At 44.3% G+C, this 26587-nt stretch overlaps 1 protein-coding gene across 9 annotated transcripts in view; it reads right to left on the reverse strand.

Moving 5' to 3' along the window:
* Nucleotides 1–669: 669 nt before the first annotated feature.
* The window catches only part of LOC137439697 (phospholipid-transporting ATPase VD), a 136651-nt gene continuing 110733 nt past the window's right edge, over nt 670–26587 (reverse strand). For 4 of the 9 annotated variants that reach the window (XM_068135709.2, XM_068135708.2, XM_068135711.2 and 1 more), the window contains 8 exons: nt 26182–26448; nt 19871–19947; nt 12002–12127; nt 11221–11421; nt 8600–8680; nt 7376–7480; nt 5017–5204; nt 670–2544 (listed from right to left, as the gene is read on the reverse strand). In XM_068135709.2, the coding sequence (XP_067991810.2) occupies nt 2430–2544; nt 5017–5204; nt 7376–7480; nt 8600–8680; nt 11221–11421; nt 12002–12127; nt 19871–19947; nt 26182–26448 (1160 nt within the window). In that variant the 3' untranslated portion in view covers nt 670–2429. The remainder of the gene's footprint in view (nt 2545–5016; nt 5205–7375; nt 7481–8599; nt 8681–11220; nt 11422–12001; nt 12128–19870; nt 19948–26181; nt 26449–26587) is intronic. The other 5 variants (XM_068135710.2, XM_078768419.1, XR_010986973.2 and 2 more) reach the window with 4 other exon arrangements.

Here is a 26587-nt window from a genome sequence, read left to right on the forward strand (position 1 = left end):
CTTACTTTTTCCACATGCAAAATTTGCATTTGTGTTTATTTAAATTACACAATGGACTACAAAATTTAAATGTTTCATGACATTTGTTATATTATATCACCTTTATCTATCAATATTGTTGAAATGAAAATCAAATAGCTGTATGTTGAAATATGTTGAAAAAGTCAAAACTTTACATGGGGTGTACTTACTTTTTCACGTGACTGTATATCCTCCTCTTCTATTTCAAAGATTGATAATAACGGGATCTCAAGCGAATGATTTAGAAAATTATCTGAAGTATGAACTTTGCACATTACATATCCCAGCTTTGTTTGAAACCAAGGACACTCTTCTGGAAGCTTTGAAATCCGTTCTAACAAATGGTATATGGTCGGCAGTACCTTCACAAGCACCACCGTATCAGAATGCCAAATATGTCATTGATGGTGGTGTTCTTCTCCATCATATTCCATGGGAAATAGGTAACACATTTGATGATATTGCAGGAGTCTTGTGATTTTGTGGCCAGTAAGTATTGGCATGCAGTAGTTGTACTCGATGGATATCAGGCAGGGCCATCCACCAAGGACAGCACACACCAGTGCAGAGTAGGGTGTGAAGGACCTAAGGTGTTATTCAATATATCCATGAAATTGCCAATGAAAAAAGGAGTTTCTTTCAAACAAAGAAAACAAACAAAGATTTATTTCTCTAATGAGTGATAGACTAAGCAGGATTGTTTGTTTGTCCGCACAGAATAAACATGATTTTGTCTGCAACCGTTGGTCCGATTGACAGGAAATTTTCACCAGAGGTTCAACTCCACCTGCAGAATTTTTTAATGATAATTATGACCTCTATATTTCTGAAAGTGCTGTATAGAAAACAATTGAGACATGGCTCATTGTAAAGAACTTTCCATGTTGAATAACATCTGTTAATGATGATGTCATAGGTGCTTCAATTATGACGTCATAATTCGACAAGTACAAAACTTCATCCGATCAAGATGAAATTTCTTGAGCATAATCTCGGGATAAGTCAATCTGAGAGATTAAAATTCCCCAACTAATTGGCTCTAATCTGTATGTCCGCTGTGCACGAGCAGTTGCTCGGCTGCATCCAACCAAGATCATAAGATTAGTGCATAATCGAGGGCACAAGACCCGGTTCGAAAACAACGTGACCAGGTAAATGGAAAATTAGATGGAGGAACCTGAGGGCAGGTCAGGTGAGGTTTGGGAGCATGCACCAGAGCAGCGCGTCGCCGCATCCACTTTCCGATGGTACTCCAGGGGCCTCCGTCTGGCCATCCCCTAAGCTGGTGCCTGGCCCATCCCTATCTCCTTGAGATGCCGATCAACCTGCTGCAACCACAAGGCATGCGGTCGGCCCGTTGGCCTCCTCCACTCACGAGGCTCCCTTGCTGAGAGTATCTGGTGAGCTGGTTCACCTTCCAGAGGCTGCCCTTGCTCACTTTTCCCTTCAAGCAGGCAGGGCACCGCCACCTTGTGTCAATGTGTCATGCTTACTGATAACTTAATCAATTGGTAGTTGTTACTTTTCATACTAGGAAACATATTATCGAGATCACTGATGAACACACTGTATAAGAAACGCTCGTGTAGAGATCCTGCTCCTCTCACCAGTCTCCTCGTACTCTCGATAGTCTTCTCCATCCTCTAACATTAAGACTTTTATGAACTTCTCCTCCAAATCTTCCCCCACCCCCTCACATCTCCACAATGACCACACCATGACAGTCCTTGTATCAAGACTTCAGAGCATGAAGTTTACTAAAACATTTTGAAGAGGTTTATTAAAGAAGCTGTTCTATTTACTTACATTGATCTGAGGCCCTTTGGGAAATTTGCACATCCACTACATCCTGCACAAAGACATTGGTAGATATCGTTGTACTTTTTTATGTGAATTAGGACATCAACGCACAATGGGCAAACATATGGTATACAGGATATGAATCTCGATACCCTACATCAAGAGTCATAGTTTCAGGGAGGAACACTGTCAGGCCAATTGTAGTTGCACAAATAAGGTTTTTGTTTGTCGTTTAAGAAAAATATATATTTTTGGAGTTCTACATACAGATTAATGGAGTGTTCCTCTGACCTTGCCTGTTCCTCCGAGCTCTGACGACATTTTTGTGAGAAGGAAAATATTATTTAATACGATTTCTGAACAATGCCCATCCTGGGGAATTAAAAAATGTCCATCATATCCAGGATCAACTTGTTGATGAAAACACCGTTTGTTCAAATCAAACTCATACGTGTCTGTGTGTGTATCAATTCAGAGATGTACGACAACAAACAGGTGTGAAGTACTTTTCTGGCCAAGCCATCTCATGTACAGGATGAGGCAGCATCAGGGCAGCATCAGTGCAGCATCGGGGCAGCATCAGTGCAACAACACTGTTTTCTGAAACCTCAATAGTGCAATCTTGCAAAATTGGAGCCATCAGAAAGCTCGACGTGAAGAGATGGATGGCTTCTCATCTTGTAACCTGGGTATAATGTTCTCTGCAGGGCACGAACAACGACCCTTGATGGGGTCAGATGGAGGGCACATAAACATATGATCACTTATTTGAACACAAGTCAATTCAGAATTTCCAAACAAATGCACAAGTTGATTGGAACATTCGAAGGAATTGCTCTTGCACGTTTAGATAAAAACAAGATTAACAAGAAAGGGCAAACAGGGATTGCAGACCCTCACCTGGACGTGTTTTTAAGGCTGTGTTAAAACAAATATGGCGGCCAAACCACGTGAGTGACGACATTTTTTTTTCTCCACCAATTTCAGCGATTTTGTGATCTCTCGATTTGGTTCCTTAGCGATGCGCTCTGGCATCTTTACCCGTTTTGTTAGTTCTGAAAATGCTCGAGAATAAAAGTTATGGCTTTTAAAGACTAATAACTTCACTCGACAGTATCGTTTCAGCATATCATTTTGTACACATTTGATGGGGCGGCCATTCTTTCCCCACACAATTCCTACATATGGAGTACTTCCATACTACATGTGTTACGTGCTCCTCCCCAAACCCCGGTCACGGTGTACCTGCGAGCCCCGAGAGGAGTTACGGCAGAAAAATGTGTTATTCTGTATGTCAAAGATCAATGGTGAAACAACACCAATTGTTACCAACAAACAAGTATTGTATTAAAGGTCACACAACAATAACAGTACAATAACAATAGTAATCAATTGTACAACCAATATATCATTTTCCTATGATGGTACCATCAGTTCGTACAAGGTAACTCACTGTGCTCCAAGTGAGTGAAACAAGAACATTCCCAATGTCTCTATTCCTGCATCAAGCCAAAGTCGATCCGCTCCAGTGATCGTCAGAACGATGTCTTATCGAGACCAGAATCCCGCCCGGTTGACAGTCACACTGCCAAAGATGGGCGAAGGCACCCTCCAGAAGAGACGGAGAAATCACACCTTCAGGTATGGACGTTCGACGGCTCCCAATCGGCGAACCGCAGATTTCCCACTCAAAAGCCACGTTACTTACACACACACACACACACACACACACACACACACACACACACACACACACACACACACACACACCAATTTAACGTCTAGATGTGGTGGAAATGGTTCAAGCGAGGTGAAAAGTATTTTCACCACATACAAGGCTTTCATCCGCAGCTCAATGGAATACTGTTCCCCCCTCTGGGCTAGTGCTCCTGCCTCACACCTAGCTTGGCTTCACGCTGTTGAGGCCAAAGCTTTCAGAATCATTGGAATCTCCTGCAATGAAGTCAACTCCGAGGGCCTTTCACTCACTCACCGCAGGCAGGTTGGTGGTCTTTCTGTCTTCTACTGACTCCTCTCCGGCCTTGCTCCCACAGCTCTCTCTGTGCTCTGTCCCCCCAATATTCCTTCAGGTCGCACAAGATCTGCCTGCAACCCTCTTATGGTTAAACTGCCAAAATCTAGGCTATCTGCTCACCTTCACTCTTTCATTCCCCTTTTCTCCCGCCTCTGGAACAAACTCCCCCACTCCCTTCAATCCCACTCCTCCCTCCAGGTCTTTAAAACAGCTGTTCGCCACCATCTCTTATCTTCCCCCCATCCAAAACCTTGATCTTTTCTACCCCCGGTAATTCACCCCAGAGTCCTTGCAGTGTTCATATGTTTTATACCTCTCCCACCTCCCCCCAAGTCCTCCCGATGTCCCTGCTCTCAAATGTTGTGTTTGTGCCCTTCCCCCTCTCTCCCCATCTTGTCTGCCGCTCCCCTTGTTTTTTGTGTGTCGGTTTGACTTTTTGTGTGATTAATGTTAGCTCTTTCACGAGCCTCAAACTTGTATAAAAAAAAAAAAACCAAAAAAAAAAAAAACCTGGAGCGATGCGAAAAGCGGGCGCGAGTCAAAATGGCCAACGGCCCGTTCTCGAGACGTAATGGCCCTCCAACGATTCTCTTCGGAATCGACTGCAAAACCTGTCACGCGGGTTTATCTGTCACAGCGACAACTCTGTCGCAGGAATCCCTTTCCCAGGAAACCCAAAGTTCACTCGTGACCCCCGTTCGCCAACGTTCGCTCAAGTCCTCGAAGCAGCTCGGCTTCTTGTCCGCCTCACACGCTCCGCCTTCTTTTCCTCTTCTCCCTCTTCTTTCTCTTCGTCTTCGTCCGGTTCCGGTTTCTTTTAAAACTAACGTTTTTACCTTTTGAAAATAGTAATCTCTATTTCACTTAAATGAGAACAATAATAGTACATGCAACCAAAAATGTTTACAGTGGATGAGAACCACAACAACGGAAGTGACGAATCCGTAACACATGATAATCAACAATGCCTTGATTAATTTTCAACACTTTATTCAAATAATATTTGTTCGAAAAAAAACAAAAAACACATCTTTAAACAGCCATAACTTTGGTTCTGAGAAAGGTATCTTCACAGTTCAAGCCACAAAACGTCTTGATTGGCTATAGTTACACTTTCCAAGTTAATTGTTGAGTTTCCAAAAATGTATGCAGGTACCTACCTTGGTAGTAGAGCCACCACGGGGGTAATTAGGCACACAAGGTAGTTACGTGAATCTTGTACCAGGTACTGGTTTACTCCATATGGGTTAGACGGTGGGCTGCAGGTCAGGCACAGGGAGCTGTAGATGCCAAGAAAGATCGCGTACACTAGCAGACTTCCAACCATTGTTGCACAATGCACCCACGTCTGCACACAGAGCAAGGCGAACACCTTTGATTAACGGAGGACGTCAATGATATATAGAATCAAAAAAGTATTTTTTTAAAAAGGAAACAAATTAAGAATGATTTATTTATCCGTGACAAAATAAGCTGCAAATAATAGAGCCAAAGCCTGGTAAATAAACAATTTTATGAAATTTCACTACTTACATGTTTGCAATGATACTTTAAGCACATCATCCTAATCATCGATTAATCTGCTCACTCCAGGTTTGTATTTGGCATGATCTAGGGTTTTATGGATGTACACGAGTGGTTGTTCCAGCACCTCTCTGCTCAAGCACTTCTGGGCATTGACGTGCTGCTGCTCGTCCTTGTCTAGCTTCTCTAGGTGGTGTATGTACGAGGCATGCGGGCAAACTGGTTGTTTCATTTGCAAGTGAGTGTGTGTGTGGTGATAAGGTCGACATGCACATCAGAAGTGAAGGTTCCAAGTGTTTTCAGTGGTAAAAAGGCAATAGTTGTATGGATAGTGCTTGCACACTGGCCGCGAACTATGTGCATTTGACAAGACGTTTTCCCACCAATACAAGTAACTTATGAAGGTAGCCCGAGCCTAACCCAGAACGTGAAGAAGCCACTTGGCCCATCACTTCTATTTGTCATCAACATTCCATTAATGTAACTTATTCGTTTTTCATTTTGCTTTCTCTTGGAAGACTGACTTCAAAGAAAACCAAGTTTTATCTCATTGTAGTGATAAAGATTAATAGGGAAGCTCTTTCCAGCTCTGCTTTTGCCCGTAGAAGATGCTACTGTGTGAGCATGTGGTATAATAAAGACCAAAGCAAATGCAATGCGAGAAAATGAAAATAAAATCGATTCTATTTTCAAAATTTGCTTGCTCAACAACTCGTCCCCTCTCTCAATTCGTTTACATCTGCTGTGCCACCTAACGCCCACAGGTCTCGACTCTATATTATTCACTCACTTGGCCTGTGTGGATTTGATCCTGTTGTGCATGAACATTTAGGAAACGAGCTTGCAATGCGTGATGCAGTAATGAGCAGGTGTGGTGAGGTGGGACGTGTCAAGCGGTGGATGAGTGATGTAGCATTGCTTGCATGCCTTACCCTTTGTTTGTATACCTCACAGGCTTACATCATCACTTTATTACAGCCAGTGTGTAATGCACAGGTATGTCAATTGTTTCACCTGTTAAGACCACTCTCGCACTCCTCAATAACTAATCTCCAGTTCATTGGGTGTGGGAACAAGTCCCACCCAGATCAAATTAATTGCCACAATTACATGTCATTGCTGACTTTGTCACCATCTCCAGTTGTACTATCTTCTAATACTTGTTCGAAATTTCTCACTCATCAACGTAGTGCTTGCCACAATCTTTATATATGGTGCAATGTACTACCGACCGGATTTATCACCAACTGGAACCCTATCTTTTAATCTGTATCTCGATGTCGTCCAGGAACACAGGGACAAATGGCTGCTTTCTCGCTCTACATTTCTTTTTTATAATTTTCTCGCCCTACATTTTCGCTTATAAGTGAAATTTTTATTTTTAAAATTTTTTGTTTTTATAAAATAAAATAATTAATAATTTTATAAAAATAATAAATAGTAAAATAAAATATTAAATAAATAATAATAAAATTATTAAATTATTAAAAATAAAATATTAAATAAATAATAATAAAATTATTAAATAATTAATAAATAATAATAAAATTATTAAATTATTAAATTAATAATAATAAAATATTAAATAAATAATAATAAAATTAATAAAATAATAATAAAATAATTAATAATTAATAATTTTATAAAATTTTAATAAAAAATCGAAGCTCTACATTTATTTTTTCTCGCTCTACATTTTCTAATTTTTCTCGCTCTACAATTTAAAAATTTTCTCGCCCTACATTTTCGCTCTACATTTTTTCTCACTCTACATTTCATTACTTTCTCGCTCTACATTTCTTTTTTTTCTTTTTTCGTCCAGGAACACAGGGACAAATGGCTGCTTTCTCGCTCTACATTTCCTCTTTCACACATTTAACAGAAAACAGATCAAGCACATCATGACTTGAGTGACTGGTGTTTACCCTCACTTTGTTGGTTATTTTTTTGCTTCAAAAGGCTACTTATCTCCATTAATACAAGTCTGGTACTTACCCAGGTTGTCGTCTCAATGGCGAGGTGGCCCAAAATGGTAATCAGTGTCAGTGTGGTGAGCGGTGTGCCCAAGGTGAAAATATCCACATCCGAGTCTGCATAGGCCTGCGATCAGAACACACCAGATCCCTTAATGGCATGCACGGTTTTGGTAAAAAACAGATTGATTTAGAAACAGCAGAAAAAGAATGAAAAAAAATACATATTGAAACACAAGACATCTTTAATGATTTTGATCAGAGATTCTTAAGCATCTATCTATTAAAAAAATATTATGATGATGCAACAAATTAAACGAGTTAATGATAAGCCCCTGGATTAACAACTCGTTCACATTAGGGTGGAATTTGGTAACCATTTCGAAAAATCTAAATTGCAATGTCAAAGCTTTCCTTCAAGTCATTTGCACATCTGAGGAAATCGTCTTTCTTTCGGTAATGATTGTTGCTGGAATGTTCCATGATGATACAAGGGCATCAGGGTTTCAAATTACCTATAAAAATAGTATAATAAAGAGTGGGAAATTCTATCTTCTTGGATAGCAAAAGAGGAGGGGTATTTTGGCAACATGGAGGGATTTTTTTTCAAACAGGTATTTATTTTTAAACATTATTCTTCTTCTTGTGCACCATGCTCTATACAGAGCGTCGGTCCTGCGGAAGCCATTTCTTTGGCAAGGGCTACACTCCCAGACGGATCACCGCTCAAATGCAGGATACTCGACCGAGTGTGCTGGAATTCAGAATGTGTTCAGGGTGCTTGCAATAACTCGGCTCTTTGCGAAGGACTTACGGGATTGTTTTAACGTATATAAACAAAAACTACCACTCATCTAGCTGTGGCTTTTGTTTGACATAGTTTTCCCTCCTTGACTTTCAGCTGATAACTTTGTTCTTCAAAAGTCCAGAGCACGCTGGATACGATTTCACTCAGGAAAAGTAGTAGGATGCATGACAAGAAGGAAACAGATGAAAAAGAAAGACCATTACAAAAGGCAACACAAACATTTTCTTTTGAGAAAAATCAGATAATCAACGTACCAGGTTATGTCTCAAAATAGTGCCAAATTCTTAGGAGCAAATTTCAATCAACTCCAAAAAGATCTTCCAACGGGGAGCTAATTGGTAGTGCTCATGGAAACGATAAAGAAGTTTAAAACATAGAGGGATGAGACAAAAAGGAAGAAGATTAAGAAGAAAAAAAACCAGAACATGTTTGGCTTACGAAGTACGGCAGTAGAAAGCAGGCGAGGCTTTGGTACACTGCATCCACCATGGTAACCCAGAACACCACAATTATGGACTCCTGAAAGTAAGAAGAAGAAAGTCAATGTAAAGATTATTAAGTTGCAAGCTCCAATGTAACATCCCTCATCCTTCAGACAGACAGACAGGCTACAGTCACTTCCCTCTCTTCAGACCGTGACAAAATCACAAGCTGGTCAAACACTTGGAATATGTCTTTAAATCCTGACAAATCTCACACGCTCACTATCTATAACCAAAAGGACCATCTGGAAACCCCCATCCCCACCTACTTTCTTAACAATCCTCTTCAAGAAGCTCAGTCACTCAAACTCTTATGTCTCACTATCAGCCATGATCTTTCTTGGTCAAACCACATTTCAAAGTTGGCCTCCAAAGCCAGTCACCGACTGGGCATCCAGTCGTACAAATTCCTTCCTTGGCACACCTGAACTCCCATCCACCTACAAGGCCTTCATCTGCAGCTCGATGGCGTACTGCTCTCCCCTCTGGGCCGACTACACAGCCTCACCCCTTGCTTAGCTTCATGCCATGGAAACCAAGGCCATCAAGACCGAGGGAAACCTAGCCTCCCTCCACCAAGCCCACCTCCTTCTAAATTTCCAGTCTTTCCTTCCTGAGAGTTTTTAGAAAAAAGCAGCAAGGAGGGAGAGCTGTAGATAAGGCGAGGAATGATATGGAAGAGGAGGTGTACAACTAGTTAGAAGAGGATGGTGGGAGGAAGATGATCTATAAATTGGCTCATGACAGGAATGAGGATAACAACGACATGAAGGGAGGGGTGGTGATTAAGGATGGAGATGGGAGGCTAGTCACAGAGAGGGGTGCAGTATTGAAGGTGTGGGAAGGATATTTCATACAGCTGTTGAACCAGGAAGGAAGGGGTGGTGATTAAAGATGGAGGCGGGAAGCTAGTCACAGAGAGGGGTGCAGTATTGAAGGTGTGGGAAGGATATTTCAAACAGTTGTTGAACCAGGAAGGAAGCAACAGCGAGCTAAGTAATCATAGAGTTATCTGGAGGGAAAAGTGGAGTGAGTGGAGATCACGGAAGAGGAAGTGCAGATGGCATTGAAGAGGATGAAAAAGGGAAGGACTCTAGGCATTGATGACGTATGTACAGAAACTAAAATGGCAGCAGCAGAAGTCAGTGTCAGGTGGACGAAGAGGTTGTTGAATGTATGGATGAGAGATGGATCAATTCCGGGGTGGTGGAGGACAGGTTTAATTGTGCCGATATGGAAGGGGAAAGGAAGGTTCAATATCCAGGGAAGTACAGGGGCATTACACTCCTCAGTCATATCATGAAGGTGCTGGAGAGGGTTCTGGACGAGAGGATAAGGAAGAATGTGGAGAAGGGGATCGGTGAAGAGCAGCAGGGGTTCAGAAAGGGTAGGAGAATGACAGATGGGATGTTCACACTGAGACAGCTGGTGGAGAAGAGGTTGGAGGTGCAAGGTGAAATGGAATTGAGATTTGTGGATCTGGAGAAGGTCTATGGCACTGTCCTGAGAGAGAGGGTGATGGCGACACTGAGATGGATGGGAGTGACGGAAGCAGAAGTTAGGTTGGTGGAAGGGATGTACAGGGAATGAAAGGAAGAGTATTGGTTGGTCCTGGGATGTTGGAGGAGTTCAATGTGAACATCTGCTTAAGGAAAGGAAGCGCTCTCAGCCCGGTCCTGTTTACCATGTTGATGGAGTTGGTAAGCAGGAAGGTAAACATGAAAGATATTCGGTATGCGGACGATCTGGTTGTTGTGGTGGAGAGTGGGCGCAAGATGCAGGAAGTACTGGGGGAGTGGAAGGAGGCATTTGAGAAACATGGGCTGAAAATGGGCATGGAAAAGATGGAGGTGATGTGGGTTGGGCAGCAGAGAAAATAAATGAATATCAGGTTGGAGGGGAAGGAGATCAGACAAGGAAATAGGTTTGAGTATCTGAGGGGAATAGTGACTGGGGATGATAAGTCTGAGAACTGAGAGAGGAGATCAGTATGCAGATCAGCTGAGAAGGGCTGGACATTTGGTGCAGATGGGGGAAGATTGAATGGCAAAGAGAGGAGGATAGGTTGAGGGAACGAGGTAGACCATGGTTGAGATGGGAGGATTGTGTGAAGAGGGATATAAGTAAAGTGGGGGTGGTTGGAAGGTAGAAAGAGTTGGATGAGGACAGAGGGGAGTGGAGGAGTATTGTGGTCAAGACAGGGCAGGAGCGTGGTACCATTGGACCTCACCTCTTAAAAAGGGAAGAGGAGGAGAACACCAAATATTTAAAATGCCAACCTGAACCGCTTCCTTTGGACACGGGTGCAATTTGTTTTTTTTCTTACTGGCCACCTCCATCTCCTATCTTCCTCCATATCTATCCATTATCTTTTCCACCTTTATCGAACCCGATTGTGTGGTTCTCATATGTGTACATCTGCCTATCCCCATGTAAAGGCATTCTCCACCAACCCTAACCCTTTTTGTCCAATATCCATTTGTCCTTCTCTGCTGCCATCATTATGTTAATGTTCTACCCTTTGGATCCAAATACCTAAAAAGCCTACACACCATATGCAAATCCAAAACAACATACCTGCTGCATCAGGCTACATTGGTAGAGATGAGGAAACTTCATAAGAGCTTGTGGCGTGACTGGTCTATCAAATACAGCAGTGACCAGTGGTGGGATGGAAGTAAAAACGAGGTTGAAGAGAATGAGGTACCACTGGTCGAGCGTAGTACTGCCAGAGAAGCCACAAAACAGCTGGTACCAAAATAAAAAGAAAACGAACATCTGCAAATCGGGAAGGAAGATAATCCAGCAGTAGGTTATATCTGGGATTCAGTTGGGTAAATGTGGAGAATATCTGATTCATCACAAACAACAGTCGTTTATAGAAACTGTCTTTTCTAATCCGATCTTCCATTTGAGGCAAATCATGAATGGAGCCTCGGGAAAGTTCTTGTGGTGGTGGTGGTGGTGGTGGTAAAAAAAACCCACAAATGGTCCAAATTAGACAATGTGGTGAGAGTACAACAACTTGTCAAGGTTACCAGCCCAAAAGCATACATTTTGTGAAAGCTACCATGGTATACTTAATATCTACAAGTGAAGGCAAGCAGATGAGCTGGTTCGACATCCTCTAGGAAGGATGGTGTGTTCTGCAAGACCCTCCCCCACCCCCTGGATTCCACGACCACCCACCAAATGTGAAAGTTACTGTATGAGACAGCAGTTCATTTTTCTGTTAGATGTAATTAGACTCAATCAAAATAAGGAACAAATACATCCAAGACCAGAATGCTCTATCTGAGTTATTCTTCTATCCTTAAGTTAAATCAAAAGAGGACTGACAGTTTTGAATATCACCCACAGCATTCTTGTAAAGGAAATACAAAATTATGTTGGTGAGGCGGATGGAGCTCCAGTGTCCATGAACAAGGATAAGCTTCTGCAAATGCTTGAACCGAGATACAGCAAAGTCACTGGACAGCACAGCCTGTTCACAGACAAATAATGGACAGCTTTAGACAGTCGGATAGTCTTCGCTTGACAGCTTTGTAATCATTTAATAAGACTCTTATTAGACCATTCACTCACTCTCCGAGAATTACCAAAGCAAAGCGACCAGCATACAAGGTCCGACAATAAAGTTCCAGGATTAAAGCAATATAATTTTTTATTCTAAATGTACCAATTATGTTTAGTGGTCACCTTCAAAGTAATCTCCATGTGAGTCTACAAACACTTGCCAACACCACTGTCATGCTTTAAAGTACAGGGTCCAGCGGGGAGGTGTGACGATTTTCAGAAAACTCGTAGTTATTTTTAGTCGAATTTCAAATTTTTTTTTTTTAAAGACTACATATATAATGCCATTTAATACACTGTAACAAAGACATTAAAAAAATGTAATTCATGTTTGAATTGGGTATAACAATGCAAGTGGGGGGTTTAGCGCATGCGTGATGGCTGTTGGTTACTCGTTGTTAGGCGCCATCAGTAGCCATGGAGCTGTGGACGATTGAACATCGCGTCTTTGTTGTTGAGACGTTTATTCAAACGGGTAGTTCGGTGGTGCTTACACAGCGCAGATTTCGTACTCACTTCAATGTTGGTCGACGTGGCGCCGTTCCGTCTCGAAACACAATATTGAAGTGGGTAAAAAACTTCAGGACAACTGGATCTGTGAGGTCGGGAGCAGCTCGGGGAGGTGATCGAACCGTTAGGACCCCGGAAAACATCGAAAGGGTTCGACAAGCTGTGGAGGCCAGCCCTCGTCGGTCAGTGGTACGGCACGCTCGCGCTCTACGGATGTCAGACAGATCAGTTCGTCGAATTTTGCACTGTGACAGTCAACTCACAACGTTATGTTACAATGTTGCGCGAGTTCTTACTGCCTGAATTGAGACGACGTCGCATTGACCTCCCTACAGTTTGGTTTCAGCAAGATGGGGCTACTTGCCATACCTCAAGAGAATCAATGGCCTTATTAAGAGAACATTTTCCAGGGCACCTCATTTCAATCCGTGGGGATGTGGGGTGGCCCCCTCGATCGCCCGATCTTTCACCCTGTGACTATTTTTTATGGGGTTACCTGAAAGCTAAGGTTTACATTGAAAAACCACGCACTCTTGAGACCCTTTCAGATGCCATCACCAGAGAAATTCGAGCTATTCCACTTGCCATGGTTGAAAGGTCTATGGACAACTTTTCTGCGTGTCTGCAAGAATGCTTGGACAAGAACGGCCGCCATTTAGATGATGTCATTTTTCAAACATGAATTACATTTTTAAAATGTCTTTGTTACAGTGTATTACATGGCATTATATATGTAGTCTTTAAAAAAAATAAAAATTGAAACTCGACTAAAAATAACTGTGTACGAGTTTTCTGAAAATCGTCACACCTCCCTGACGGACCCTGTACCTTCGGAAATCGTTGTCAAAAAGGCCATTTAGCTGATTGGTCACGGCTCTCTGGATCTCTTCTAATTGATGCAAAATGAGTTCCTTTCATTGGTGTTTCAGAGCTCGGTCAGATTGGACCAACGTTCTCACACTTTTGACATTTTGGCAATCGATGTGCATGGTTGGGATGCCCAATCATTTACATCCATGCTCCCTTCCGCCAACCTCTTGGCCCACTCACACGTGAACTTGACATTGCGTCTTCCTCATACTCCAGCTTGAACTTGTCGAAAATGTCCGTGTCACTTTCGTTTCGTTTTACCAAAAATTTGATGACGATTCTCTGTTCCATAAATTTTTCCTTCATCTTCAGAACACGATTCGGATTGCAACACTTATCATTTAAACAAAACACAACAGATCAATACAATGGCTAACACAGCACTGACTAGAAGAATATAATGCACATCCAATTATGAAACCCAAGCCAGTGCTGCCACCTGGAAAGCCTCAAGAAAAACCCAAGCCAGCCATTCTCAGACCTCTTACTCTGGATATCTCAGACCTCTTACTCTGGATATATAGCTGGATATCTCAAAAGAATGTGTACGGATTTCGACGAAACTTGGTGGAGAGGTTGGGTGTGTGACAAGGACGAATTGATTCGATTTTGGTGAAGATCTGAATATGGATTCGAAGAAGAGAATTATTTAATTTTGAAGTGATTCTTCACCATTGAGAGATCGGGCGAAAAGCAATATATAACATGATATTTTAAAAAGTTATGGACGAGTTATGACAAAAATTGGTGGATGACTTAGGCGACAAGAACAAGCCGATGCGATTTTGGTTCAGGTCCGAATCCAGATCTGGCCAATCAGTGGGATACAAAACAAACTGTTCAGCCTGGCGGAGGTGTGCGCTCTACCGAGTGCCGTTCTCGTTTTTATTTTATTTTCGGGAACGATTGAGGGAGCTGTATGTTGCCTATCCACTGCGAAATGAAGGAATGTGTCAGAAAAACGTGTTGGATGCTTAGAACAAGGTGGCCCATAGGGCGAGTACTCTGCTGGTATCTATAATAGCAGTACTAAAAATAAATAAATAAACAAATAAGTGTGATTCTCCATTCCATCTTCCTGAGGGGCAGAGTTTGGAATGTACATACAAATCTTTCTTCTGTCCTGTCACATCTGGCTGAAAAAGGGGCGAAGCTTGGAATGCGCATGCACATTTACCTGGAATATGCAATTATCTCACCTCCTCAACAATCCCTTCCTTGACCAGAAGGATTGAGTGTTAACTAATTATAAAGTCCAATTCGTAGCAGAGGAAAATTGATTAGGTGAGAGCTGATTGGTTGTTCCCTCCAACTATGGGCGAGAGACATGATGGGCAATTTGGTATTTGTATGTTGACTGCTATCAGCGTTTTTTTTTTTTTTTTTTTTTTTGTATGCAGGATCGAGGTTCGTGAAAGAGCTAACATTTATCACACAAAAAAAATCAAAACAGACACACAAAGTATATAATAAGGGGAGCTATATAATAAGGGGAGTGGTAGACAAGATGGGGAGAGAAGGGGAAGCACACAAACACAACATTTGAGAGCAGGGACATCGGGAGATCTGTGGGAGGGAGAGGGCTTGGGGGGAGGAGGCGTGGGAAGGGGGTGGGGGTGTGAGAAGTACGAAAGTAAATGGACCACAATCGACCGTTGAGAGAAAATAAAGCCTCAACGTAGGAAACAAGGTACTTGGTCGCAAAAAACGCGGCACGAAATAACCGACGATTTTTTTATACAGGTATGAAAGATTAACACTGAGAATCTTGCTCGGGACACACTATAGACCGATCCGACAGAGGGTTCAATGGACGGGCACCCTCTACAGATGCCGCCATAGTTGGGAGGCGTCCGCTTCATTTGGCTTGCTCTCCAGCGTTCAGATTACATGCAGTTACCGGTCTCAGTTCACTTTGCCGAAAGAATATCGATACAAAATATATTTGTTTGTTAGATTCATCGGAATAGATGGAATCGTGGACGATACGACCGATCCACCGAGCTATATGACCGGTGAGGAGCCGGTGTGGTGGCCCGCGCGGAGGTGGACTCTGAGGGAAGAATCCATGCGGGGCGGCAGTGATACACCCGCCGTGACCTGGCCGTATGGAAGAGTCGAGGAAGCGATAAGGAGCCGGTGAGGCGGCCAGCACGAAGGGACGGAGGCCCAGTCGGGTCTGCCAGACGAGTCGCGATCCTAGTGATCAAGGAACTTGGGGCTCGGCAGCGGCCACTCGGGGTCTAGCCGTAGTTGCCAGAGGTGGTCGGCCCGGGCGGAGGTGAACTTTGAGGGAAAGAACCCATGCGGGGCAGCTGTGGTACAGCCGCCAAGACCTGGCCGTATGGAGGAGTCGATGAACGGACCGGCACGTAGTCGGGTCGGTCAGAGGAGTCGTTATCGTAGTGGTCGAGAAACTCGGGGCTAAGGCGGAAGGGGGGTCGGCATGGCGTAGCATAGGGTATGTGGTTGCTAACAAAATAGGTTTGGTGCAGGTGGAAGTGGAAACCGGGTACCCCCAGGTGCCAGGTGCCTTCAGCGCGGCATGGCCGTGCGCCTTCGGCGCCCGGCGATATCGCCGAAAATGGGGTTTGTATCGTGTGCCTTCAGGTGCCAGGTGTCCACGACCGCTCCACACGTATAGAGAAACACTTGAGAACGATAATTATCACGGACACTTTTCATGTACGATCGCGATGATAGTTGTGCTGGCGCAGCCAGCTGGAGTTAAGTTTGGATCGGGACGCCTCCCAGTAATGGCGGACGCAAGAGCGCCGCCTATCGGCGAAGGGGGCACGATCGTCCTTATCGGATCGGTCTATCGGTACACACACCGAAAGATAAATAGTTTCGACAAAAATACAATTGTGAACAATTACTTAACTTCGAAAACGTGGAGAACGTGTACAGCTTCGAAAAACCGTGCCGTCGCCGGCAAGATCTCGCGAGATTTCAACGTTGTATACATAGTACAAGTTTAGTAGCCTCAGTGGTATGGGGTTCTGTCTATGCTGTCACTGATGACACCGGTCCGTTTGATTTGAAAGCATAATTATAAATTAGCTCAGTTGGCATCAAAATGTGAATACTTTTGCAGGCCACTGTATTAGTGTACACAAACACACACGATATAATAAATTGATTGATTTGTTGATGTTACTCATTTACAGTATCCACGATGTATAGACGCATTTCAACAGTATTCTTAAAACACTCACACTGCAAGAAAAACAGGAACAGCTTGGTAGCTTCCCACTCACGTGGTTTACACAGAGAGGTATTACGACCAGCTTGTGCACCTGTTAGATATTCATTTTTAAACAAGGTTACATGTTCATAATGTATTGGGTACAGTGGATGAGAGTATAGCAACTGCAGCCTGACGTGCTTTGCTTTATAGTGTTCACAGCTATATCTTAGATGTTTTTCACCACCACTATGTTTTTTTTTCATCCACTTGCTGCAAGTTTTAACAAACACAAAGAAACTGAACTTTTAGCTTGTACCTACCCCATATTATCATATCTTAACATTCAAGCCGTTCATTTTTGTAATGGATACAAAAACCTCACCTGCCTATAAAAAAAAAAGATTAAAGTCTGAAAGTGCCAGTTCTCAGTAATGGAGTGTGGCAGGATGCAGAGTCCAATAAATCTTTGCAACAGGATGTGATGCACTCAGGTTCATGTTAAGTTTCATTTATTGATGGTAAAGGAAGAATTCCTGCCATGTTATAATTGGCACAGCTTCAGCTAATGCGAGATCATTTTATTTCTGGTTCAGTGTAATGAGTTGATGGTTTTACTTCTGAGCATGAAGTCCACAATTATAATAATAATGTTTCGGAAAAGCGTCACTGACTTTGCCAGCAGAATCTTGAATTTCACCACAATGAGGACTACATCAATCATGACAGGATCAGTTCTTCAATTTCTTCTTTACGGGAGACAGGATTACACTTCCAATTACAAGATGTAGTAGCAATTCATCCCCTATTATAATAAGACAGGAATACTTCATTCTGGAAACAATCAGAATATTGGATGGACATTGCAGCTTCACAACATGTATTTATTATTTATTTTTCTACCTCCCTTATCATCTGCTGTAATATCTATCTATAATTCCAGCAATCTCTGTGTGTATGTTTGTATGTTTGTATGTTTGTATGTTTGTATGTATGTTTGTCTGTGACCGCTGTTTCTCGACAACTACCGGTCCGATATACTTGAAACTTGCCAGGTATATTGCTGGGGACCCGAGGATGTGCCTTTTCAAGGTTTTAAATTAATCGCAGAAGTAGTTACCGAGCTATGTCCAAAAAACGATTCAACCAATCAGAGAGCAGCGAGCTATCACGTGTGCCGAACGTGGCGAACAGACTCTGCCTCGGATGGCACATTTGAGAGCGTATTCATTTATTTCCCGTCGGCAAACTATGTTGGCGCTATGTTGGCGTTAAACGATGTTTTAAAACTAATTAAAACTAATTTGCGATTCTTTCGCTTTCCTGCGATATGCGACCTTCCGGACAGTCAAATGAGGACGTCACTTCCGGACTTACGTAGCGGCGAGCGGGCGCCATTTGGAGGAGCTGGGAGGACTCAGTCGTGATAGAGTGAGCCTGAGTGAGTATATCAAGACAAGAACAAGATCTAGAAGGAGGTATGTACGGTGCGATTCATATAATATATTGTTTAGTTATCGTCGATGAGGAATTTGGGGGCCCGATTAACTGCAGCGCCATCCGAGCTGCGGCGTCGGGACGATACATTCATTGTACGGTAACATCACGCACTTACGGGCACGTCCTATATATATAGTACGGGCATGCCCTAGTATTCTAAATTTAGATAAACAGGAAATGGTTTGACATCTCAACACTATAATTAAACAGCTTAGCGTTTATTTTAATAAGATTTTAAAAAAAATCATATTGTTACATTTGTAGGGGGACGGGGCAACAATTACATTAGGGACCAAGATGCAGTGTATATTCACATACAGGTTTGCAACTTCTTATCCTGTCTTAAATGTTTGTTAAAGGTAAGGCGTCAATGCAAAATGTTGCCCATAAAGGTGACGGGAGGTTATGTTAAAAAAAACACATTAGGGTGTCTCATGTCATGTTCTTCTCTGAAAGCTTGGTCAGTTCCTGAGCAGTGGTGAGGTAACGTCAGGTTCCCCCGAGCCAGTTGGAGAGGGAGGGAGTTAACACCTCCCAGAGGCTGTCTTTCAGCGCACAAGAGGTGGAAACTGGGTGAGAAGGCCATGCTGCAGAGACTGGGTGGGAAGGCCATCCGGTGGAGACCGGGCAGGAAGGCCATGGGGAGAAGTCTCGGTGGGAAGGCCATCTGGCGGAGACTGAGTGGGAAGGCCTTGGGGCAAAGATTGTGTGGGAGGGCCTTGGGGCGAAGACGAGGCGGGAAGGCCTTGGGGCAAAGATTGTGTGGGAGGGCCTTGGGGCGAAGATGAGGCGGGAAGGCCTTGGGGCGAAGACGAGGCGGGAAGGCCTTGGGGCGAAGACTGGGCGGGAAGGCCATGGGGAGAAGTCTCGGCGGGAAGGCCATCTGGCAGAGACTGAGAGGGAAGGCCTTGGGGCAAAGATTGTGTGGGAGGGCCTTGGGGCGAAGACGAGGCAGGAAGGCCTTGGTGCGAAGACTGGGCGGGAAAGCCTTGGGGCGAAGACTGGGTGGGAAAGCCTTGGGGCGAAGACTGGGCGGGAAGGCCTTGGGACAGGGATTATTTAAAAAAGACTCTTGGATGTACAAGAGACAAGGGAGGAATAAGCTGACAGCGCCAAAGGTAGCTGCAGTTGTTTGGGAGGGAATGAGATAACAGAGGAAGAAGTGGACAGAGGAGGTAGTTTCATTCTGTGATACGGTTCTCTGTGGTGACTGTGGTGTGCGTTCTTCAACCACCATCCCTTTGAGCTGCTGAGTCCTCTCCTACCAACGATCTTTGCCTGAGGTCATCCTCTCTTACTTGCTGCATGGTCCGCTGTGGTTGTGCGCCCACCTGATGATGTCATATCCTTTGAAACACCTTTTGGAAGGCTCAGCCACGAAAGAAGGCTTAGCTTACAGCAACGTGCAGTGGTCAAAGGGGAAGGTATTGACACTGGTCGGAATATACTCCTTTCTAAAGTTATCCTGCATACCAATGACACCTTCAATTGAGCAAATCACTGGCAATACACCGGAAAAGTGCATATTTCCACACACTGTCTATGAAATGCATTTTGCCCATGTTACTTCCCTGTACCACTGACCTGCAAACCCTCTTGCCCCTGAATGCCCACTCCAACATCTGCTTCTTGTATCATGCAGACATCATTTGCCCCATCACCTGTTGTAAAAAAAACATGCACAATACGTGGTGTTATCAAAATATTCAACATGCCCCTCTCATTAACTATCCTAAAGTCCTATCTCTAAAAGTCCTACCTATCGTTTCTAAAGTCCAACCTCAACGAAAAGCTGCACAAAATATGCATATGAACACGATTCACATACACACATTGTGTCCAATAAGGATCAATATTTATTTTTCATTAGCAGTAGTTTCCACAGGAAAGGTTGATTGTCATATTCAGGCTCACTTGGCCTTTTTGTAAGGCTCACTTGGCATTTTTGTAAGGCTCACTTGGCTGTACCTGGATGGGTTTGAGGGTAGAGGAGTAGTAGCTGAAACCGGAATCCTATCCAGGTTCTTCCTGATGACCATCTTTGCTTATTCGGTTCCTTCTGACTCCAATGCAGTATTTGGTCTCTCATTTGATTACTTATGGAAACTTTGATTCTTGTAATGGCATGCTTTATTGCAGGTTTATGAAGGTAGAGCCCAGTAAATGATATTAACTCCAATACCCACGACTTAAAAAGTTGTTAATAAAACTTTTATACGAACACAAAAAAAAAGGATGACATTTTCATCATATCCAATCCAATAGGCAAAAGCAATGAAGGATCAGCTAAGTAACATATTGACGCTCCAGAACAAACAGACTGAAATAATTAGACTATAATAATCTATATAATAATAGCATAAGGACTCGACTTTGTTATCCCTTTTACGCCGCACCCAGTGACCCGATGCCCACTGCACTAATGGATTTACGATCTACGAACCGCGCTTTGTTTAACACGTACAGCCATACTCGAAAAATCTGAATTAGCCGACGTTGGGGCCCAAAAGCATCCGATTAACTGCCGATACGACGCCATCTTACGACGCCATCGTATTGGCGTCTGCTGGGCGAAGGCGAAGCAAGCCGTCTGCTGATTGGACAGGCGAAGGCGAAAGCAAGCCGTCCGCTGATTGGACAGGCGAAGGCGAAAGCAAGCCGTCCACCGAGTGGACAATTCAGAGCATGCATTTGTGCCGGTGTCGGCGATCGTTGTTCATAGACGCACTCTTCATTCTCATCTTTCTTCCTAACTCTTACTTGGACAAGCAAATCCCCTCTGCCATCCATAATGGTACACTCTATCCATACACCACATCCTCCCTTCCGTGGATGTTCCACGGGTTTCGGCTAGTAATAATAATAATAAAGGAGTCTTATATAGCCCCATCAAGCAGAGTAAACTACCCTCATGACGCTTTACATTATCATGCGAACGCACACACACCGCAAAGACTATAAAAGTGATTGTGGAAGCATGGAAGTTGAAACATAAACTTCAGAAAAGTAATAACAGGAGCAATAATAATAATTAACACATATACAGTCACATGGAAAAGTAAGTACACCCCATGTAAAGTTTTGACTTTGTCAACATATTTCAACATACAGCTATTTGATCTTCATTTCAACAATATTGATAGATAAAGGTGATATTGTGGCGGACACAAAAGCCCACTGGCGTGGTGACATCATTCCACGCACCAAGTGGGCGGTGGCCACGCCCGAGGGGTAGGCGTGGTCTCATGATATACACCGGGCGACCAGCCCGGAGGAGTTCAGTGTTACAGTGTAGTCTTACAATAAAGACGTTTATATGTTACCGCTTGTCCGCTTCCTCCTTGCTCACAAGCAGCGCGCGTAACGCCGCGCTTTACTACGCACATGCGAGCGAGCTGAACGTCTCGGCCTGGACAAGCCGTCTGCGCTTGACGTCGACCAGGAGCCCATTAGCGCACAGGAAGTCCGCGCCAAGCAGTGCCATGGGCACGTCGGCGGTGACGAACGTCCATCGGAAAACCTGCCCTCCAAACCGCAGAGAGAGGCAGCGTTTTCCGTACGTACGGATGGGCGTCCCGTTCGCGGCAAGCAGCGCGGGGCCCCCACCCGCGGCGTGCTTGTCTGACGTGCCGGCGGGAATGACACTCACCTGTGCTCCCGTGTCGCACAGGTAACGGCGCCCGGAGAAGGTGTCCGTTATGAACAGCAGGCTGCTCGAACGGCCGGCGCTCATCGCCACAATTGAGCGCCGGCCCGGGCGTTTCCCGACCCGTTGAAGGAGCACGGCGGATGACACCGCCGAGCTTCGTGGCCGAACTTGGCGTGGAACCAGCACCAGGTGGTGGAGCTGGAGGAGCGCGGCTGGCTCCGCCAGGCCGGAGGAGTCGACGGGTTTCCCCGCAGTGGCGGTTTTCGCCGCGGCGGTGGGCGGGGCGTGGCGGCGTTCACGAGGTGCGTATCAGCATGCTGCTGAACCTCAGCGTGCTGTAGAAGATGATGCTGTGGAACATCAGCGTCGAAGGCCGTGACGGCCACGCCAACGCTCGCCCGCGTGTCCGAAGCGGCGAAGTACTTGTCCGCCTCGGCCGCCAATGCTCGGGGTTCCGTTAGCCCGGTCCCGGCCAACGCGAGGCGAACCTGCGCTGGAAGTTGGCGACGGAAAAGCGCCCGGAATAGCGAACCGGGGGCTTCGTCGCCCAACAGTGACAGCATATGGTCCATTCGGACCGACGGGCGTGTCTCACCGAGCTCGGGGAGATCCAGGAGGCGATCGGCCCGTGCGTCGTCCGTGAGGCCGAACGTGGCTAGGAGTAGCCGCTTGAGTGCCTCGTACTTGTGGCCGTCCGGTGGGTGGCGAAGGACGGACACAACTCGAGCGGCCGTGCCGGGCCCGAGGGAGGCGACGACATGGCAGTAGCGCAGGTCGTCGTTGGTGAGGCGCCGAAGCTGAAATTGGGCTTCGGCTTGAACGAACCAGACTTCGGCCTGGGCCTCCCAAAATTCGGGAAGTTTAATCGCCATTGCCTTGTCGTTGGCCATTGCAATGGCGTCGTGTTCGGAAGGATCGCTACGGCAGATCCAACGTCGAGGGTCACCAGTAAAGCGCGGCGTTACGCGCGCTGCTTGTGAGCAAGGAGGAAGCGGACAAGCGGTAACATATAAACGTCTTTATTGCAAGACTACACTGTAACACTGAACTCCTCCGGGCTGGTCGCCCGGTGTATATCATGAGGCCACGCCTACCCCTCGGGCGTGGCCACCGCCCACTTGGTGCGTGGAATGATGTCACCACGCCAGTGGGCTTTTGTGTCCGCCACAATATAATATAACAAATATCATGAAACATTTACATTTTGTAGTCCATTGTATAATTCAAATAAACATAAATGCAAATTTCGCGTGTGGAAAAAGTAAATACACCCTTGGCTCTAATAGGTGGTATTGCCCCCTTTGGCAGAAACAACCTCAAGTAGGCATTTCTTATAACTGCTACCAGTCTCTGACATCGACTGGGAGAAATTTTTGCCCACTCCTCCATGCAGAATTCTTTCAGCTGTGCGATGTTTGAGGGGTTTCTTGCATGCACAGCTCGTTTCAAATCCCCCCACAACATCTCGATGGGATTTAGATCTGGGCTTTGAATTGGCCATTCCAGAACCCTCCATTTCTTTCTTTTTTGCCATTCCTTGGTGGATTTACTGGCAGGTTTAGGGTCATTGTCATGTTGCAAGGTCCACCTTCGATTGAGCTTCAACTTTCCGACAGATGGCCTCACATTATCCTCAAGCACCCTCTGGTACAATGAAGAATTCAGAGTGGATTCCATGATGGTGAGCTGCCCAGGCCCTGATGCAGCAAAGCTGCAACAACAACAACAACATGCATTTTAAGGCCATTTTCCCTGCTAGAGCGGGGGTTAGCCTTGCGGTCCCCATGACAATCTTCTTCATCTTGCCCTATTTTCTGCATCTCTCCTTGTTAACCCCCTTGCCCGCATTTCTTCTTCCACCATCTTTAGCCAAGTCTTTCTCGGTCTTCCCCGTCCTCTACTACCTTCTACATTCATTTCCATCACTCTTCTCAACCAGTCACTTTCATCCTTCCTCAACACATGACCAAACCATCTCAACCTGTTCCTCTTCACAGCATCAATCACAGGCTCTATTCCCATCATTTTTCGCAATTCATCATTTGTCTTCCTCTCTCAACGACACTCCGCACATCCATCGAACCATTCGCATTTCCACCCTTTCCAACCTTCGTTGCTGCTCTACGTTCATTACCCATGTCTCGCTCCCATAAATCATAACACTTCTCACACATGCAGCATACACCTTTCCCTTCAGCTTCAATGACACTCCCCTCCTCATCAGCACGCCACTTAGTTCCCGAAACTTCTTCCATGCACATCTCACTCTAGCAACCATTGCCGAGTCTGATCCACCTTCTCCATTCAGCATGTCTCCGAGGTAGCAAAATGTTTTCACACCTTCCAGCTTCATGCCGTCTCCAAGATCCAACTCAACATTTCCTCCATGTGCAGCTCCCTCTGTGCACACCTTACATTTGAATGTAGCTGCCACACTGGTTAATGACCCTCTCAGACCACTACATTGTTGATGAACCCACTCAGTGCACATTGTACATTGAATGCAGCAAAGCTGCCCCAAACCATAATATTTCCACCACCATGCTTCACAGTTGGTATCAGGTTCTTGTGGTCAACAGCTGTCTTTGGTTTTCACCAAACATGTCTTCTGGTACTGTGGCCAAATAGCTCTACCGTTGACTCATCTGTCCAGAGCACATTGTTCCAGAAGTGCTGGTCTTTGCCAAGGTGTTTATTAGCAAACTTTAGTCTTGCCCTGATGTTCTTTCTGGACAGCAAAGGTTTCCTCCTGGCACACCTCCCATGTAGATCAAATTTGTGCAGCCTCTTTGTTGTGGTAGACTCGTGCATTTTGACATCAACAGTGGCAAGAGCTACCTGTAGGTCCCATGATGACATTCTGGGGTTCTTAGAGACTTCTTTCAGCGTCTTGCGGTCTGCTCTCGGGCTGAACTTGCTGTGGCGGTCTGGCCTGAACAAGATGGCAGTTGTTTGGAATCTTCTCCACTTGTAGATGATCTTCCGGACAGTTGAATGATTGATTTCAAATTGTTTGGAGATCTTTTAAAATACCTTCCCAGACTCGTCGGCATCTATAACCTTCTTTCTGAAGGCCTCAGAGAGCTCTTTTGATCTCGGCATGGTGACGCCACACACTTCAACAACAAAGAGCAAACCAAACGAAATGTCTGAGGTTTAAATAAGACAGGTTCCTCCAACATCCTCTCTAACGATGTTCTAATCATTTGCACCTGAGCTGGTTCACCTGATTCTAATTTTAGTTATTTGAAGTAGTGATAAATGTAGGGGTGTACTTACTTTTTCCACATGCGAAATTTGCATTTATGTTTATTTAAATTATACAATGGACTCCAAAATGTAAATAAAACCACCTTTATAGGCCATTTTTCCCCGCAAGTGGGGGTTGGCCTTTTTCGGGAACTGTGGTTGTTGTTGTTTTTCGGTCCCCTTTTTGAAGCAATGTTTTACGGCCGGATGCCCTTCCTGACGCCAACCCTTTTTGCCGCCTTTTAACGACAAGTAGGGAATTACCAGTGAACTGGTACTCAATTTGCCGACCTCGGAAGGATGACAGGCTGAGTCAACCCCCCTGGCGTTAATTCAGCGATTGACCGGGATTCGAACCCAGGATCCTAGGATCCTAAGCCGGCACCCTAGCCGCTAGCCCAACACCAGGGATTGGACTCCAAAATGTAAATGTTTCATGATATTTGTTATATTATATCACCTTTATCTATCAATATTGTTGAAATGAAAATGAAATATCTGTATGTTGAAATATGTTGAAAAAGTCAAAACTTTACATGGGGTGTACTTACTTTTTCACGTGACTGTATATAGATAAATGACTGTACCTGAGTGGCTGTTTTGTCATGGTTTACACCAATCATAATTCAAGCAATCATAATGCACAAATATATTTGTAATATACATGATAATACATTATATAAAGTATAAACAATTGAAGTTGAAAAAAAAAAATTTGAAATTTTTTCAAAAAAATACCCTTAGGACATACCGACGGGAGAGATAGATGCATACCAGAAGTTTGGTACGATTTCACAAAAGTTTGAGGGAGTAGTTCAGTGACAACACAACACAAGACAACACAGACACTGTGTGTATATATATATATATATATATATATATATATATATATATATATATATATATATATACTGTATATACACATACATATATATACATATATATACATACATATATATATATATATAAATATATATATAAATATGAAATGATTCACCTATTGCCAGGGTCACTGCATGCAATTTCTTTTGCACCAACCGAACTGCCAAGGCCTTCTGGTTTGGTGTGGCGCGACAGCACAGTACTGCATGGCACCGGTTCGCCAACATTAGGAAGTCTAGTTCCAGCCCGGAGTTCAGTACCATCTCAAGCGTTTCTCCATCCAGCAACAGCCCCCGGTGGCAGATCATGGAATCACCTCCTTCAAGATAATTGGGGCTTCGTTTCTTGCAGCAATAGCTCAATGAGAGGGGCATGTGAGAACCTGCGCGACCATAAAGAGCCTTTTGTTGTTAAACAGACAATATTGTTATGTTTGTGGAGGAGGTAGACATTGCCATAGAACAGATAGAAGTGTATAGAGTAGTATGGTCCGTGTACGTGTAGTTAGCCAATGTCTATGT

This window comes from Myxine glutinosa, chromosome 14 (assembly GCF_964187855.1).
Source record: "Myxine glutinosa chromosome 14, kmMyxGlut1.1, whole genome shotgun sequence".
Lineage (NCBI taxonomy): Eukaryota > Metazoa > Chordata > Myxini > Myxiniformes > Myxinidae > Myxine > Myxine glutinosa.